General features: G+C 32.0%; 1 protein-coding gene across 1 annotated transcript in view; it reads left to right on the forward strand.

Annotated features, from left to right (window-relative positions):
• LOC118743603 (slit homolog 3 protein) overlaps nucleotides 1–14,414 on the forward strand; it is a 30,366-nt gene extending 15,952 nt beyond the window's left edge. The window contains exons 4-6 of the mRNA XM_036476369.1: nucleotides 8,801–8,991; nucleotides 9,050–9,189; nucleotides 11,701–14,414. Coding sequence (XP_036332262.1) covers nucleotides 8,801–8,991; nucleotides 9,050–9,189; nucleotides 11,701–11,981 — 612 coding nt within the window. The 3' untranslated portion in view covers nucleotides 11,982–14,414. The remainder of the gene's footprint in view (nucleotides 1–8,800; nucleotides 8,992–9,049; nucleotides 9,190–11,700) is intronic.
• The last annotated feature ends 2,996 nt before the right edge of the window (nucleotides 14,415–17,410 follow it).

The raw sequence follows: 17,410 nt of genomic DNA on the forward strand, positions 1-17,410 counted from the left end.
ATATTGCTTTATGGTATACTAGTGTGGTGGACGGCTAGAGTCCGACCGATTAATCGGCATCGGCCGTTTTTGGCCAATTCTTAGCCGATTCTTTTAACTTTTTCCGCAATTTTAACAAACGTTCATCAAAATTTTAAACTGTTAAATCAGATTCTTAGATTTTTTTTGAGTACGCAGTTTTTTAAATTGTAGTATAATAAAGGGCAAATTTTAAGTAGCTAAGTAAGACTATGTTCAAAGATGCACCTAATTGGTAATTAAGAACCTTTTCACCAATTTAAGCCTTAATTGCTACCCAATTTATCACACAAAATTTAAAATTATTAATTGCCAATTAAAATTAACAATTAATTTGTATCAGACTCTCTATGCAACCCTGCTAGCTATGTTTAATTTTGACTTGGAGGTATGTTTATTGAATAAAGAGCAATCAGCTGTTTGTTTCTAGTCCTCTTTTATAGCTCAGTTATGCATACTTGGCGTTGCTTGAGAGTGTGACAACTCTGAGTCTGAAGGAATCTGTTAAATGAGCTTTGCATGTAAACGGTTACCCAACGCATTGCACTTCACACGTAGAAGTCTGTTGGTTTTTGGTTTCTACGTAAAAATGGTATAGCAGTGCATGCAATACCAAGTGTGCATAACAGAGCCTTTACAGCTGATATTCCATCAGGTATGGAAAATTTAATTATAAAATTGTACCTAATTTACGGAAAACTAAAGTAGATAGATATACCTAAAAAGTAAATATGTATTTCTATACAAAAAAAATATGAGGATAACAATTCCCATCGATACCATGTCAACTTCTGTACTCGCATTAAAAGAAATATTTTCCGTCTATCTGGCGAAATCAACTACAGATTCGTTACTTTGACCACCCTTCTGCATCATTTGTATGCCTCTTCACAAAGGAGGGAAGCTATTAGCCCAGTTGCCCACCAGAAAATGCATTGAAATGTCAATAAAAATAAGAACTGATTTCCTGATAAGTTATTTGGCTACATTCGAAATGTACCTAAAATTGTGTGTTTGTAACGAATGTGCTTTCAAACTAAATAGAGGTACGATTGTACCAACTTTTCCATCACTGTAGGTAATCCAACAGCAGATTTCGTATCGCTAATTGCGCAACTGACGTATGTGTGAACACCAAACTCTATGCCGCAATTTAAAGCTTAATTGCCTGAGCTAATTGTGGCCTGTTTGAACATAGTCTAAGTGTTGATTTTTGACAATTTTTGTTCACGATTTTCCTCGAAATGAAGTATGTTCGAAAATTTGTTTGTGTGGAGAAAATCCGCAACACCTTCCACATAATTGCTAATAACTGGGTATGATAATTGGTAATTTCGCAGTTACCTAAAATTTGCACTTCATTAAAATAAAATTAAATGGGCTACAAAACTACATACTCAGAATGTTTAAAGAAAAAGTTTAAAATTTTTACTAACATGGGTTTTGTTAAATAACGAGCTACACTTTCATAAAAAAAAATAAGAAACATTAAATAAAAAATGATAAAATGTCGTTGTCATTTATTTTTTGAAGTTTGTCTACTTTATAAAACTGAAATTTTCAGAACAAGTCAAATGCCAAATAAAAGTAAAACAAAAAACCAATATATGAATATATCCAAATTTTCTTTTATTTGAGACTGAAAGTGAGAACGTATTTGTGAAATTGAAAATTTGAAAACATTTTGGTTGTGTTAGGGAACTTCAAAAATGTTCAGGCTGCCTCTCAGCAGTTTCACCTTCAAATTTTTGTATCATAAAATTTATATCCAGGTATTTTTTTTTTTAAGATACGGCATCGGTATCGGCCGATTCTTTGCCCCAAGGCCGATTATTCGGCATCGGCCAAAGATTGGGAATCGGTCCGACTCTATGGACGGCAATAAACAAGAGAGGAGAGGATACAAATAAATACAAGCTTGTCTAAGCGTCGCATTAGCAATAGTAGAGAAGTTGACTCTGGTACCCGTGACCCGTAATCATTCCTTTTGTAGATATCATTCTTGTTCCGCTTGTAATAACAATAACGGTGCGACAAAAACAAAAAATGTCAAGGCACACGAAAGAATCGATATACTCACGAAACTATGGGCCAAATATAAGGTGCATTCGCGTATTGACGTTCTTCATAGCTATCCAAAACTATCACGTTTTGCTGTTCGCGTACACAAAAATTCAGCAAAGTAGGGGAAATTGAGAGACCAAACTGACATTTCATTTTGAAGAGAATCTGCTAGTTTCTGTTGAAAAATTTTTTGCTAGCAGCAACTTGCCAGCAAGAAAAATAGCTGATCAATATAATCCGCTCGCAAGTTATGAACATAATGCAATTTATTTTGATGGTTTTTGCTTTTAAAATAACTTATTAGAACTCCAAATGTTTGAAAAAAAAATGCAAATACTAATTTTTTTACGTTTGCTTATTAAATTGCTTCAGGCAAACTTTTAATTTATTTTCTTTTCATGTTTTCTTATTTGTACTTTTGTATGTAAACAAACTTCCGATCGCTGTTCCTGAAACATTTCACTGCACTCTTCTGGTAAAAAAATTTCCAGCAGAAACTAGCAGGTTCTCATCAAAATGAAATGTCAGTTTCGTCTCTGAATTTCTCCTACTTTGCTGGATTTTTGTGTACGCGAACAGCAAACCAGCGTTTTTAATTTTTCACTCTGACGTCAGGATTTTTTTCAAAGGCTTTGAAATTTTAAAGATATGATTAATTAAAAAAAAATATTTAAAAAATCAGTGCAATGTAGAATAACAATATGGGTATCAAGTGAGACAGAAAATTCTGTAGAGTTTAAAATCAAAACGCTTTTTGGTTTACAAGGACGAATAGGTATTTAAAATGCACTTTTAATAAATTTTATCTTTTTAAGTTAATAAAGTTTGCAGGACGAAATTCGATGATGAGGTGGTCGTCCTCAAACAATAATTTTTTCAAAAAGAAAATATTGCAAATTTTCCAGGATATTAAAGCACAAAAATTGTAAAGGACATTTTCCATACCCATTCGTCCTTATATACCAAAAAAATTAATCTGTTATAATTCTACAAATTTTTTTCTTATATATATGATACACGTATCGTGTTATCCTACATTACACCGAATTTTTTAAATAAGTTTTGGAAACAATCATATTTTTTAAATTTCAAAGTCCTTTTAAAATAAATCCTGACGTCAGAGAGAAAAACTAAGTACGCAGTTTTACAATAATTTACCCTTAGTTTCGCGAATATATTTATTTTTGTGTGTGTAAAATTTACTGTCGCACGGTTTAATAATATATAGATAAGATAAAAAGGTCTTATATGTAGTTCGCAGTGTTTCTAACTTTTGAATTTCAAAATGAACCAAAACTTGAAAAAAAGCGTTTTACCACACTAAAAGCACTAAATTTTTTTGAATCAAAGGATACTTTTTTTCATAACAGTTTGTATTTAACAAAAGTAAAAAAAAATAAACAATATTTACAAGTATAAACTAGTAATTTAAAAAAAAAAAAAACCGACTTCAACTCTCATATAAAAAAATATATATATATATATATATATCTCATGATCCGCTGATCGGATCTTAACCAGATTAGTATGGGACCACCTCTGAGACACTACCTTTCCGATGCAAAAAGAATTATCGAAATCGGTTGACGTTCCAAAGTTATGCGATAACATACATAAAAAAAAAAAAAAAAAAAATATTCCGACGAACTGATAACCTCCTCCTTTTTTGGAAGTCGGTTAAAAAATACATCGATTTCATAACGATTGAACAGCCACCTTGAAACTGGTATACCTATCTCGCGAAAAGAAAAATGGAATCGCAACAAACTAAAATGAATTTTAAAGGGGAAGAGTAATTCTAAATGATGCCTTAGTAGAAATTGTTGTTTTCATAATATAACCTCAAATATCGCCAAAAACCGTGTTTTTGGTACTTTGAGGTTTGGATATCTCACGTGCTAAAGCAATTCCGCGGCCATATTTGGATTCAGCAGCAAAATATCTACAAGATACGATGTGGTCAAAGGGCTTTCACACAAATTCGTTAAAGTTTTAATCGGTATTTGTTAATTCGGTAACGCTATTTTGCTATTATTATCAGCTGATTGGTCATTTACAGCTTACGCGCTTATGGATTTTATTTTGATTATTTGATACAATTATATTATTTTAAGATAAATTTATATAAAACACACTTCATATTAAACTTACTCATTATTTGTACATCTATTTATGAATTAAATATTATTGTTTAGTTTGTAACTGACTTAAAAAAAAGGAGGAGGTTATAAATTTTTCGGAATATTTTTTTCTTTGCTTTTTATGTATGTTACCCTATAACTTTGGAGCACGTTCATCGATTTATATAATGTTTTTTTTTTTTTTTTTTTTTTAAGGAAAAGTGGTACCTCCGAGGTAGTCCCATACTAATTGGGTTTAGATCCGATGATTTGATCATGAAGAAATTAACGGTACTCTAAAATTATATTCAACAATTTTTATGAGCTTGAGGCCATTTCAAGTGAAAACTTATTGTGGAAAACGGCCCCAAGCTCATAAAAATTGTTGAATATAATTGTTATAAGGCCATAAAATAACAAAAAACAAGTAGTATATAATAAGGTATATATAAATTAGTTTCGATAAGGGGGAGTGGGACATCCCATAGGGTGGAAATTTTTATCAGTTATAACTTCGGAGCGATAAGTCACATGAACTTCAAATTTGGTATGCAGACATATCTATGGAGGGTGCTTATAGTAGGCTATATATATGTATATGAGTTTGTAAGAGGGGGCGTGGCACATCCCATAGGCGTGAAATTGTTTACCAGCTATAACTCCGGAACCATAAGTCACATAAGATTGAATTTGGCATGCAGATATATCTATGGTGGGTTCTTATAGTAGGGTATATATAAATGAGTTTGTACAAGAAGGCGTGGAACATCCCATGGGCGTGAAGTTTTTAAACAGATATAACTTCGGAACCACAGGTCACATGAACTTGAAATTTGGTGTGAAGATATATGATAAATGCCTATAGTAAGGCATATATAATTTTTTTTTTCTTTGAAGGGGACGTGGCACATTCTACAGGCGTAAAATTTTGTATCAGCTACAACTCCGGAATCATAATTTACCAGAATATGAACTTTGGTATGAATACATATCCATAGTAAGGTTTGTATACATGAGCTTGGGAACGTGGACCATAGGTGAGGAATATTTAAACAGCCATAAATTGGGATCCATAAGTCAAATTAACTTGAAATTTGGTATGCAGACATATATGTATTTGGGAGGTATTTAGTGTAAAGTATATATAAATAAGTTTGTAAAAGGGGATCTATTAGATAACTCGGATACTTAAAACTGTGTGTTTTTTTTTAGCCTTACAGTCCTTAGACCATTTCGAAATGGAAAGATTAAATCGTTTTTTTGATCCCGCGATGCTATTAAACGAAAAGTGTTCATTCACAATAAAAATAATAAACTCCTTTCGAAATAGGCAGCTAAATGGAATGTGCCGTAGTAGACTAATTTTAATTTAAAAATTCTATCGTTACCTTAATCCACCTAATATTAATAATGAAACAAGATTTGTAGTACAGAAAATAATGACAAATATATAGTTGTTGTTGTCGGCCGCTGTGGTGTAGTGGTAAGCAGTGCGCACTTCCATTCCGCAACACCTGGGTTCAAACCCAGGTCAAAGCAACATCGCAAAAAATATAGAAAAAAAGGTCTTTTCTTAACAGCGGTCGTCCGTCGGCAGGCAATGGCAAACCTCCGAGTATATTTCTGCCATGAAAAATAGCTTCTCATAAAAATACAATCGCCGTTCGGAGTCGGCGTAAAACTGTAGGTCCCTCCGCTTTGTGTGACAACATCAAGGCGCACGCCACAAATCAGAGGAGAAGCTCGGCCAAACACTAACATATGTGTAAGCGCCAATCTATTATTATTATTATATAGTTGTTGAAGCACGATGAAGCTAAAAGTATGGTTCATAAGGATGCCTTAATTTAAACAGAAAGGAAATAGTTTGACTCCTTTAATTTATGCTGAACTGAATATTTGTACTACGGTTTTATATTTTGATATGTTTACTCCCAACGTCGCGACGTCGGGTGCTTTGCTAGTATACAATATTAGGTAAATTCCAAAAACTGTTGTCTAAGTGTCGAACCTTTTACTCTGAATTTTTTGAACATTTTTGGGTAAGCAGTTTTATGGACCAAGGAATTTAAGTATAACCAACAATAGGCCGCTAGAAATTCACGTTCATTTTTTTATTTTTTTTTGCGCCGGTCTTTTATGTTTTTTTTTTTTTACTTAATACTTGCAATTTATAAAAACTGGCATTGATTTTTTTTAATTTGTTTGCCAACAATCACAGTGTGTAATTACATACCTGTACAGTTTTTATTTTTATTTAAAGAATTATTTTAACTATTTACATACATATGTATGTATATTGGAAAATCTAAAAAACGGGTAACCTTTGTGTTATTTTCACTGTTGTAAACTATATCAAGCTGGTTGCTTTTGGATAAAATTCATTGACGTATACTTAAAGCCTCAAAAAATGTGCATCAATTTGCTGCATAACTTTTGAATTAAAGGAGTTAAATTAAAAAAAAAAATAATAATGAAAACAAGTGAATTTTTTATATAATTTTTAAGAGGGCACAAGTAATTATGTCATAACTTTTGAAGCACGCCATATTCTGCTTTGAAATTTAATGGCCATTTAGCACTTATGTGTACACTTCATATGTAGTAGGTAAGAAAAATGTGCATTAAAAATAACGAAATGGCAAGTAACTCAAAGTCTGTAACTCCACATTTCACAATTTTCAAAATTTTCGTTTTATCGCGTATGGTTTTTGAAGCATTTCATTTTAAGAACCTTTTAAGTATGTATTTTATTCTACAAACAATTACGAATAATTTGATACCTTTGCAAGAGGTGTGCTTTCAGAATAAACCAACTTTTAAAGATAAAATTTTATGCGATCTTGAGCGTAATTTTTATTCCAAAAACATGTTAACTGAAGGCACATTTGGAAAATACGTCGAAACGGTCTTAATCTTTCTATAACTACTAGTCCTTATAATATTACATAAAATGCTATAAAAAATTTTCTCTAGAAGTATGTAAAAACCCTGATTTAGTACTTTTAATTATGCTCCTTCCTGTAGTCAGAATATTTCGAGCGCGGTATCAAATCCAATTTATTCGACAAAGGTGCTGATAGTTGCTCTTACTTAACTGGAGCCTTCTAAATTCAATGACATCCCCAGTCTTGCCCGATTGTCTCCACTTTTGGAGATAGCGGTACTGAAAATTTTGCTTTAATTTGAACTGTTTTATAAATAACTCCCTCAGTTTTGAAGATATTTTACTAAAATTTTGCACACGCTTGTATTTTAATATTAACAATATTATTTAATCTCCTAAAATCATCGAATCGGTAACATCTAGCTCCCACATACAACTGATTGTTCAGATACGTTGTTTTGCGTTATAAATCCTCCAATTAAGCAGGTAAAAATTTATTATAGTCACTTTAACATATAGCACGCATATAATTTATTATTCAGATAAGAAGTTAGAGTTATTGCGCACAAACACATATCTGAGTAATCAGTTGTATTGGAGCTATATGTTAAAGTGAACCCATTTCGATGATTTTAAGAAATAATTAAGGTAATACTAAAAACCGTTATGTGCAAAATTTTAGTAAAATAACTTCAAAACTGAGGGAGTTATTTATAAAATAGTTAAAATTTAATTAAACTCTCAAGTACCGTTATCTCGAAAACCGGAGCCAATATGGTAAAACGGGGTATGCCAATGAATTTAGAACGTCCCAATTAAGAGAGTTCAAATTACAAAATCTTTGCTCAAAATTTATAACTTGAACAGCGTAATTTGAACCCTTACTCTTGTGTTTTCTATTTCATGTTTATTCCTCGTCTAACTTTTGAAGCATTCTATGAAAACGAATTACACTTACATTAATCGATTAACTAAGAGATTACGAATAAAATGGTATATAAAACAAACGTGTGCTCACAAATTTAAAAATTAATATTTTTTTGGAAAGTGTATCTACTTTTTAGATTTTCCCATATAAAAAGTATGCATTAAAGCGTTCGAAAATTAATGCAATAAAGTATACTACGTTTTTGGAAAGAAATTTATAAAGTAAAGATATTTAACTACTTTATGTTTGTTATTTTATGTCCTTATAACAATTATATTCAACAATTTTTATTGAGCTTGCGGACGTTTTTAATGAAAAACTTACTGCGGGAAAGCAACAATAATTTGAAAAAATGGTAGAGGTGATAGCTATTTCGGAAATCACCACATTTCCTCATCAGACTTCTTTCAGTAGGATTCGAACCGACGATCCACTTGATTCAGCCAGTTGCCTACTCACTGTGCTAAGTACGCCTTACGAATTCTTGTTGCTTTTTTCCACCATTTTACTACGAAAAATAAAACGCGGGAACGAAAAGTTTTATTTGTTTTTCAAAGAAAATACTTTAACAAAAATGTACCAAAATGGGGAAAAATTTACCTTTTTACCAACTCAAATTGTTTCCACCACTTTTGGTAATAATTTATCAAAGTGGCAACCCTGATCACAAACATACATAAAATGTGTATATGTATGTATTTCGCTCTCAAACTGTATTTTTTTAATTTAAATCTAAATATAAAAGGCTTCACTTAAAAAACTTTAGCGTAGTATAACTAAAATCGAATTTCAGAAAATCTTCAATATCTCCGCTTGGGTGACAACAAGATTCAATCTATACCTAGCGATGCCTTACGTCCATTACATCGTTTGCGTCACCTAGATTTAAGGAATAACAACATAAGTTTTATACAAGAGGATGCTTTCACCGGTTTTGGAGACTCGCTCGCATTCCTCGATTTCCAGAAGAATGAGTATGTCCTCATTGAATACCTCCACCGTAAAATGATTTAATATTTATTCTTATTCTAGCATAAAAGTATTGCCGAGTATGATTTTCGAAAATCTCAACTCTCTTGAAACGCTCAACATTCAAAATAACAAATTATCACGCATTCCACTGGATATAATGGAGCCAATTACTGATACGTTGCGCATAATCGATATCACAGGTAATTTCATCTTTACTAATATACAATCATACGCTCCCAGACATTTGAATAACACACCCTTATAATCATCAGTATGTACAGTTTTCCTTTTGTTCGTTTAATATCCACTAACTTACTTTATAAAAATATAGCAAATTCTAAGTGTAAAGGGTGTACATTAGGGTGTTCTAAAATAAGTAAAGTCGGAATTTTATTGCTCTCACCCCTAGGGGGTTCTATATCGAAAAAATACCCCAAATTTTTTTTATTTTGAATCAATAACAATACCCAATTGTTTATTTAACCATTTTTTAATACATAGCATAAGAATTCCGACTTTATTTTTCCACATGCATTTTTGGACCACTCTAGTGTGCATACTTACAATGGCGGTCAAAAGTGGATGAATGGAATGGAAGATTTTTTTGGTATTTAAAAAAAAATATGGTTTATTCTTTAACAAAAATCATATCACAAGAAAGGGGATTAAATCACCTTTACAACGATATGAATCTTTTAAAAATCAGTTCATAATTTTCAGAAATATTAAGTTTTTAATTTTTCTAAGATCTGACTTTTGACCCTCTATATATAGAGTCTATAGCATCTGTAATAAAAGTTTGCACAAAAAAAAGTTATATACCGTTTAAATAAGAGAAAAAGGTGAACCACCTCTGTATTTTTACTTTTTTCGCTTTTTACATGCAATAATTAAAAATAATTTTTTACCAAAAGTCCAATTTCGAACTTCGAAGGCCCATAACTCGATTTCGGAGGCTAACTTCGAAAAATGGAGAACTCACTTTTTTACTTATGACTCAATCTCTTAAAAAAAGTTGGTTTGGTCCAATACCCAGCCGAGTGCTGTACGGTATTACACTAAAATTGAATAGGCTATAAACACCTCTGAGAAAAAAGTTTGATATTTTGATGAAAACTTGATGACTTTTTTCAGTGTTCTAAAAAACTTAAAGCTTAGGTTTATATGGTATTTCTTAGGGAATGAATTGAAGAATTTTAAAAATTAATAAATAATAATAAGTGGCAAACAACATCCTTTTGAATTTGGTCCGAAATGATAGATATGTCCAACACTGTATGTATGTATAAATATATATAATCAATGACTTTATAGAATTAAATTCTTGTAAAAATTACATAACATTGCTTTATCGATTTTTTTGTAAAGTTTTTGTTTATGTGTTTAAATCAGGGACGTGAACCGGATGAAAAATTTGGTCGGTTCGGTTTAGCGGTGCGAACCGTTTTTGCACTTTTGGATTGGTTCGACAAAGCGGTTTTTTTAGTCTGTGAACCGGGGTTTTGTTTCGGTTCAACGGTTCGGAAATAAAAAAAATAATGCGCAAGTCTAAGTGTAAAGTGTCAAGTGCAACAACGCGCAAGGTTAAATTTCAAGTGTATGTTAAATGAGATGAGTTGCCTTTACATTTGATATTGCCACATGGTAAACAAACATGGTATGAAATAGAGATGGGCACGGGCCGGGCTTTGGCCCCTGCGTAAGCCCGCGGGTATGGGCCGGAATATTTGCTGTCAGCACGAGCTCGTGCGTGCATGGGAGTTCAGTAAAATTTCATAAAAATAAAAAAAATTTTACGAATAAGCACGAAAAAGCCCGTTGCTAATACTATAAATTTAGATAAGCAAATAAAAATACAAAATAAAAATAGTACATATTTAAAACTCTTTTGATAAGAGAAAAGGAAAAAAAGAAAAATATTTGGAAACCGATAGCAAAAATAAGATACTTAGTAGTTTTGTTTACATATCTGTACATAAAACACCTTCCACTTTTTCTACTTCCCAAAAAATATATTTTAAAAATCTCTGATGTAAAAAATTGATTCGGTTAAGTAAATATACATACATAAACAAAAAATTAAAAATATGTACATACATATGTATACATATAATAAAAATTGGCTTTTTATTTCCGGGCTGGGACGTCTCCCGTCGTGCCGGGCCCCACTAAAATTCTTAACGTGCGGGCTCGTGCGTGTTTTTTAAAGTTGATTTTGCACTCGTGTCGGGCCGGGCCTGAAAATTTAGGCCCGTGCCCATCTCTAGTATGTAATTCCATATTTAACGAAAAGAAACAAAAGCGGGTAAATTTATCTATTGAAAATAGGTTTAAACGAACCTTTAAACCTTTATGAAAAGTGGTTCGGTTTTCGGTTTGGATCAAACATTTGTGGAAAATTTCGATTCGGTTAATGGTTCAGTTAATTAATAGAAAAAGTCGGTTTTCCAGTTCAAAACCGGTTCGGTTCAAAACCGGTTCACGTCCCTGGTTTAAATAATGCTACGATCTTGGTTTTAAACTACGTACACTTCATTATATGTTCATGTTTTATTTAAGAACTTATTTATGTAAGTTAACAAGAAGATTAACTTCAATAATTATGTTCGCTTAAGTACCCGCATCGAGGTACTAGCAAGCTAGTATTGCATACATACATACAAACATACTTAAATAAATAGAGAAATTCAAAAACTTCGGTCTTTTTGCAGATAATCCATTGATATGTTCATGTGAGCTTACATGGTTCCCAAAGCTTTTACAGGACCTGAAGAATCGAGATGACGAGATGGCGCAGAAGAAAAAGCCCGTTTGTCACATGCCTATCGAAAACCGACAATACTACGTACAAGCAATGCCATTGGAAAAGATGCACTGTGGCGGTATAAGCGCCGGCACATCCATCTACAATGGGATGCAGTTACGTGTGCCGCATTTGAGTATGGTCACCAACGCGGCCGTTAGCATATTTGCGTTAATGCATATATTTTAAAAACTCACCGCAACGGCAGTAAACAAATGAGCAATTACTTCGGTATATTGGCTCGCTCTGAATGCCATTTGTAAGCGAATGTGTTCAGCTATCAAATCGAATTCAACTATTTGAAGGAATTATAAAATGGAGAACTGTGAACGGATGCCTTCGGATTGTGGGCAGAAACAAAATATATATGTACATATCTACATATGTCGACACGTACGCGTAACGGTAGAGAGAGAGAGTCATAGATACGCGCCAATATATAACTGTTCAAAATTCAACAAACATACATATCATGAAAGATGCCATTAAATTCTTACACAAACATTTATATATTTAATATGTAGGTATTAAGGTTTTGTGACAATTAAAAAAAAAATCTGAGAGAATTGTATTAAGATTGTTCTATACACATACACATGTGTAAGTATATGTACACTAAAAGATTAGCCTTTTTTTTGAAAGATTTTTTGCTGAGGGTACCTAGTGTAAGAAAATAACTTTGAAACTAAGCAGCTATGTTTGTATGAAGCTTACGTGCAAGTATATTTATTGAAATTATACATCTACTATATGTATTCCTATTCAAATATTTGCTAAAAGGTATTTTCTAAATGTTTGTTAAAACTATTTATTTATACTTTCTTTTTATATACACTATTGATAAATAACGCAAATTCAAAGGGAAGCTACTAATGCAAAATAAATGTCATCGTTGTGAGATACAATCATTTTTGGGTTTGTGTAAATTAAACAAAAAAGAGTGAAGTCAACTGCAAAAATGCAACAATGAAAACAAAAACATTACAAACAAATAGTAAATGCGTTCGAAAATAGTAAACGCTTACTAAAACATTTTATTTTAAATTGTATCCAAAGGACGTGTAAAGCAAAATATGTAGCTGGTTGTTCTGTTACCCAATATTAACGCGTGACAGGAACAGGAATTAAAGCGGGACTTATTTGAATTGGAATGCGGAAGAGGCTACCGCAGGCTAGGTAGAGGAATAGAATGTGAGTTGCAGCTTATCTGTCTTAGACATTCTTTAATCGATTGCAAAAAGGGAAAGTATTACCGAACTCCAAATATAGACACACCCCCACGAAAGTCACAAGAACTGATTATGGAATAAGTAGTTTGTACTCGTAAATAATGTGAGCAAACAAAATTTTTTTTAACCGTATTATGATTACTATGTGTACAAATTTGGCTAGTTAAAATATGAAGCTTTTGATTGATCAAGACACACATACATATTTACATATGGACAGATTCAATGAGAGCAATGCTAAATCCCCAATAATTTCAGATGGGATGAATAGTTAACTACGTACTTGAAAACTACTTTTTCAGTGAAAGTTAACCTGTGGTGAATTTTTAAGCTACACTTAAAAGAGATTACACATGATACAAAAAGTGCGCAATATGACTCATGACAGATAACTTCTACCTTTATTTGACTAGTTTACTTCACTACGACAAACATTTACATTTTACATAACTCCAAACAGATCAGTTTCATTTTGTTGTGCTTCCCGAGCAAAGGTAGAGGACAGAACTACTTAAACAGATGAAGCATATTATTGAACAAATGCTTGGTTGAATTTATTTCTCCCGAAAGCTTAAACAACAATACCTAAAAATGTTAATATTCGACTCGTCGCATTAACTAATATTAGGAGAGTCCATTGCAGTAGCTTCGCATTATATCGCACATATCACGCTAAGCTATAGTGTTTAATCGGGCAAACCGATAGACCTAAATACGTACATACATATATAACACATACATATGAACATGTGCCAGTCATGTGCAAGGTAGAGATTAAAGGCAGACACAAATTTTTATAAAAACTTTCCAGTTAAATGCGTTTAATTAGGATAAAAAAATTTTGTTGACAATTTGAGATTATGTAAATGCATACATACATATGTACGTATATACAAACATATGTATACAAACGAATATTAGAGTATCTAAATCAATCAAATCGAAGGTAATGAGTAACAGCATAGAATCTTTGAAAAATGAAAATATGCAAATATTTTCAAAATGGGTCAGTAATCAAAGGTTGTATGTTTATACTCAGAAACTGAATTTTTACACAAACCAATTAAAGTAAATGTATATTAGCGAAAATTGTGGTCTTTGAAATATTTATTTTGAGTATAGTATTTATAACACACAGCAATTTTTATATGTATACATGTTTATTTATTCTATTTTAAATGTTTACAAAATTAGTTTCTCTTTAAACCAACGAGCAGCTTTATCAAAGGGTCAGATTGTGGCGGCACTTGGTTTAAAAGAGGTCAGTGAAATGTCGTTCCTTTTCCGTTCCTTTATATAGAGAATAAGTTTTTAAAATAGGGATATTTATAGCAAATATTTGTATTAAGTTTAACGGAAATAAAGAACAGCCAGGTTAGTCAAAAAACAACAATATTGATCGTTTTATTCAACCTCTTTATATTGATATACAAATTAATTCTTAATTAGGCGCATAAAGAAAATAACACAATTATTCGCATGGGGTCTCGAGTGCCAACAAAAAATTGTTGGAAAACGGGTGTAAGAATTACACAAAACGAATTGTGTATTATTATAGTAAACTCTTTATTATCTTTAGCTCTACCCTGGATTTGTATTGTGCTTTTATAGAATGTTTGTGGTATTCATCGTCTAACAGACAAAGCATATAATGAATCCGATCTCGCCGTATACTTGTTAAGTATTACTTATGCAATATTAAAAGCACAATTTTGAGTTACATACATTGGTCGTCCAGTATAACGAATGTCTATATAACGAACGCTCCATATAACGAATGCGTTTTTGAAATCTATTGATTACTCTAAATAACGAACGGTTGAAAAAAGGAGTATTCTACATAACGAACGGTTGTTTTCTTTGCGTGCTTGAATGAGATGATTTTGCATAATTATTGCGTGGGTGGAATAACGACTAGTTCAAAAGAAAAACTTTACATGATTTGGCATGATTTTTTATTTACTTTTGCGTACGTGCAATTACCATCGTTTCAAAAGAATATCTTCTTACAAGTGATCGCGTTTATTGAACTGGAAAAACGCCTTCGTCGCGTAATTGTCATTAGGTGAAACATTTTAAATTATTGAGCACTTTATAAACAAAAAATCATTAAGGGAGATTGGAATGAAATTTGGAATTCCGAAGTCAAGTGTATGCATCCTTATAAAGTCTCGCGAGAAAATCCCGAAGTGTTTGAAAACTGCTAACGGCGCACAGTGGGGCAAAAAAGGTTGCTGTGGACAAATGAATTTTGAGTGCCCAAATATGAACCGATTTCAAGTTTTTTTTTTTAATAATAGATGGTTAAATTTCGCGTCGATCTATCCGTGGCGATTTTTTAAAAAAGTTCTGGTATTTTATTTATTTATGTTGAAAAATGAAAGAAAAACAATTCACGTTTGAATGCTTCCACTTTTTGGGCAAATGCTTGAAATTAATTTCAAATGTCTGCTATTATTTAAATAAATGTTCATAAATATTTTTCCATAAGATACATTTAATTAAAAAAATGTATTTAAGCCGTTTTTTCGCTTTTTTCTAATCGAAAAACTCGAGAACAGCTGTACAGATATTATTGAAATTTTGGACATCGACTCTAGACCCTCAAAGGATGATAATAGAAGAAAAATAATTTCGATATATCAAAGGGGCGTGGCACCTCCCATACAAACTGAAGTTTTCACACAACATATCTCTGGAAGTATTCATCGTAGAGTGCTGCAATTTAGTACAGAGATATATAATATCAACGCCAAACTCATGGAAAAAATTGGAGTTATTGAAAAAGAGGACGTGGCACCTCCCATACAAAATGAATTTCTCACACCACATACACATTCTAATCTATCTCAAATCAGTGCTGTGATTGATGATTGAAATTGACGGTATTGAATATGAAGATAATAATAATGACCCCAAAACTGTAAAAGGTAAAGCCTACTTATGCAAAGGTTTAATAAATCCATCAAACGCTCTGAACAAAATGATATTGAACTCTCCAGAATATTTGTTTTAAGAAGTTTGCAGGAAAAAGCTGTTAATTTCAGCGTTATACGAGCGAAGAAGCGATCACTAATCGCTGTTTTTTTTGTTTCTAATAAGAATTAAGCATCTACATATGTATTCATACATTTTGTTTTACAAATTGCTTTATATTTTTGTAGAGCAGGCATTCTATGATGCACAACTCAAAATTTGGCATTTTTGAAATTATGCGCTAAAAATTTACACAGAGCTTTTATTTACCTTTCAGCAAAAGATGGAGCAACTTTTTGTTATAATTTGTTAAAAAAAACCTAAGGTAAAGTCGCCCTTGCCCATATGATGTGAGCAGCTTTCCCAAAGTGGGTGCCGCGGCACCCTGGGGAACCCCTGTGCTACGAAATAGTTCTTCGCATTTTCTGACGAACGTATTATTTTGAGTTGTGACTCTTTTGAAGACGGTGTACGATCTGTAATGTAGAGTCGGATTTTATTAAATTCTCATAATAAAATTTTGGTTCGATATAGCGTATGACCCCAGACATGATATCATTCGTTATACTGGACGGCCAGTTTATTTATGTATATACCTTTTATGAAAATAAAGTAAACAAAAATACTTATTTTTTCTCAGAAATTGTTGTGGCCGACCTTATATCCGAGTGGAGGGATATGATTGATGGTACCCGGGTTCGATTCCTGGTCTAAGCAAAATCCAAGAAGTCTGAAAATAACTAGATCCAGGAAGCTCATGCACTAAAAAATCGAAAATATGCGCATATGAAAAATTTTTTCCTAATATCTTATTACATTAAACGAGCAATTCTTGCATATAAATACATATAGGGTTCTCGGAAACGCCTCTAACGATTTTGATGAAATTTTGTACACAGATAATGTTTTGGATTTTAAGGTTATCTGAATAGGTAAGAATCGTGTAAGGTTGCCACCTATTCGAAATTAGTTAAAACATTAAAACATCATAATATTTATTAATAATATTATTCAAAAATATTTTTAATAGGGTTGCCACCTATTTTGAATCGTATTTATTTAATTTTTTGTTTTGAAATAAGGTAAAATAGTACTATTCATGGGTACCAAGAGAAGGTTTTTAAACAATGCTTGCCCTATATATAAAATGTTATCTCTTAGGATAATAGTGTAAGGTTGCCACTTACTTTCGATGCTACACAATTTATCTAAAACATCGCAATATGAATATCAAATGAAAGGTATTGTTGAGAACTTTGGTCAGAAGATATTTTCCATCAGAAATTTTGTGATCCAAATCAATTTAAAATATATTAAACTACTAGCTTTTACCCGCGGGTTTCACCCCACGTTTTAATGTAAATATGAAATATAATTTAATGGTGTTATATTTTACTTCTGTGCCCATATTGT

The sequence above is a fragment of the Rhagoletis pomonella genome, unplaced genomic scaffold (assembly GCF_013731165.1).
Source record: "Rhagoletis pomonella isolate Grant_MI unplaced genomic scaffold, Rhpom_1.0 Rhpom_scaffold_00007, whole genome shotgun sequence".
In the NCBI taxonomy this organism is placed as follows: domain Eukaryota; kingdom Metazoa; phylum Arthropoda; class Insecta; order Diptera; family Tephritidae; genus Rhagoletis; species Rhagoletis pomonella.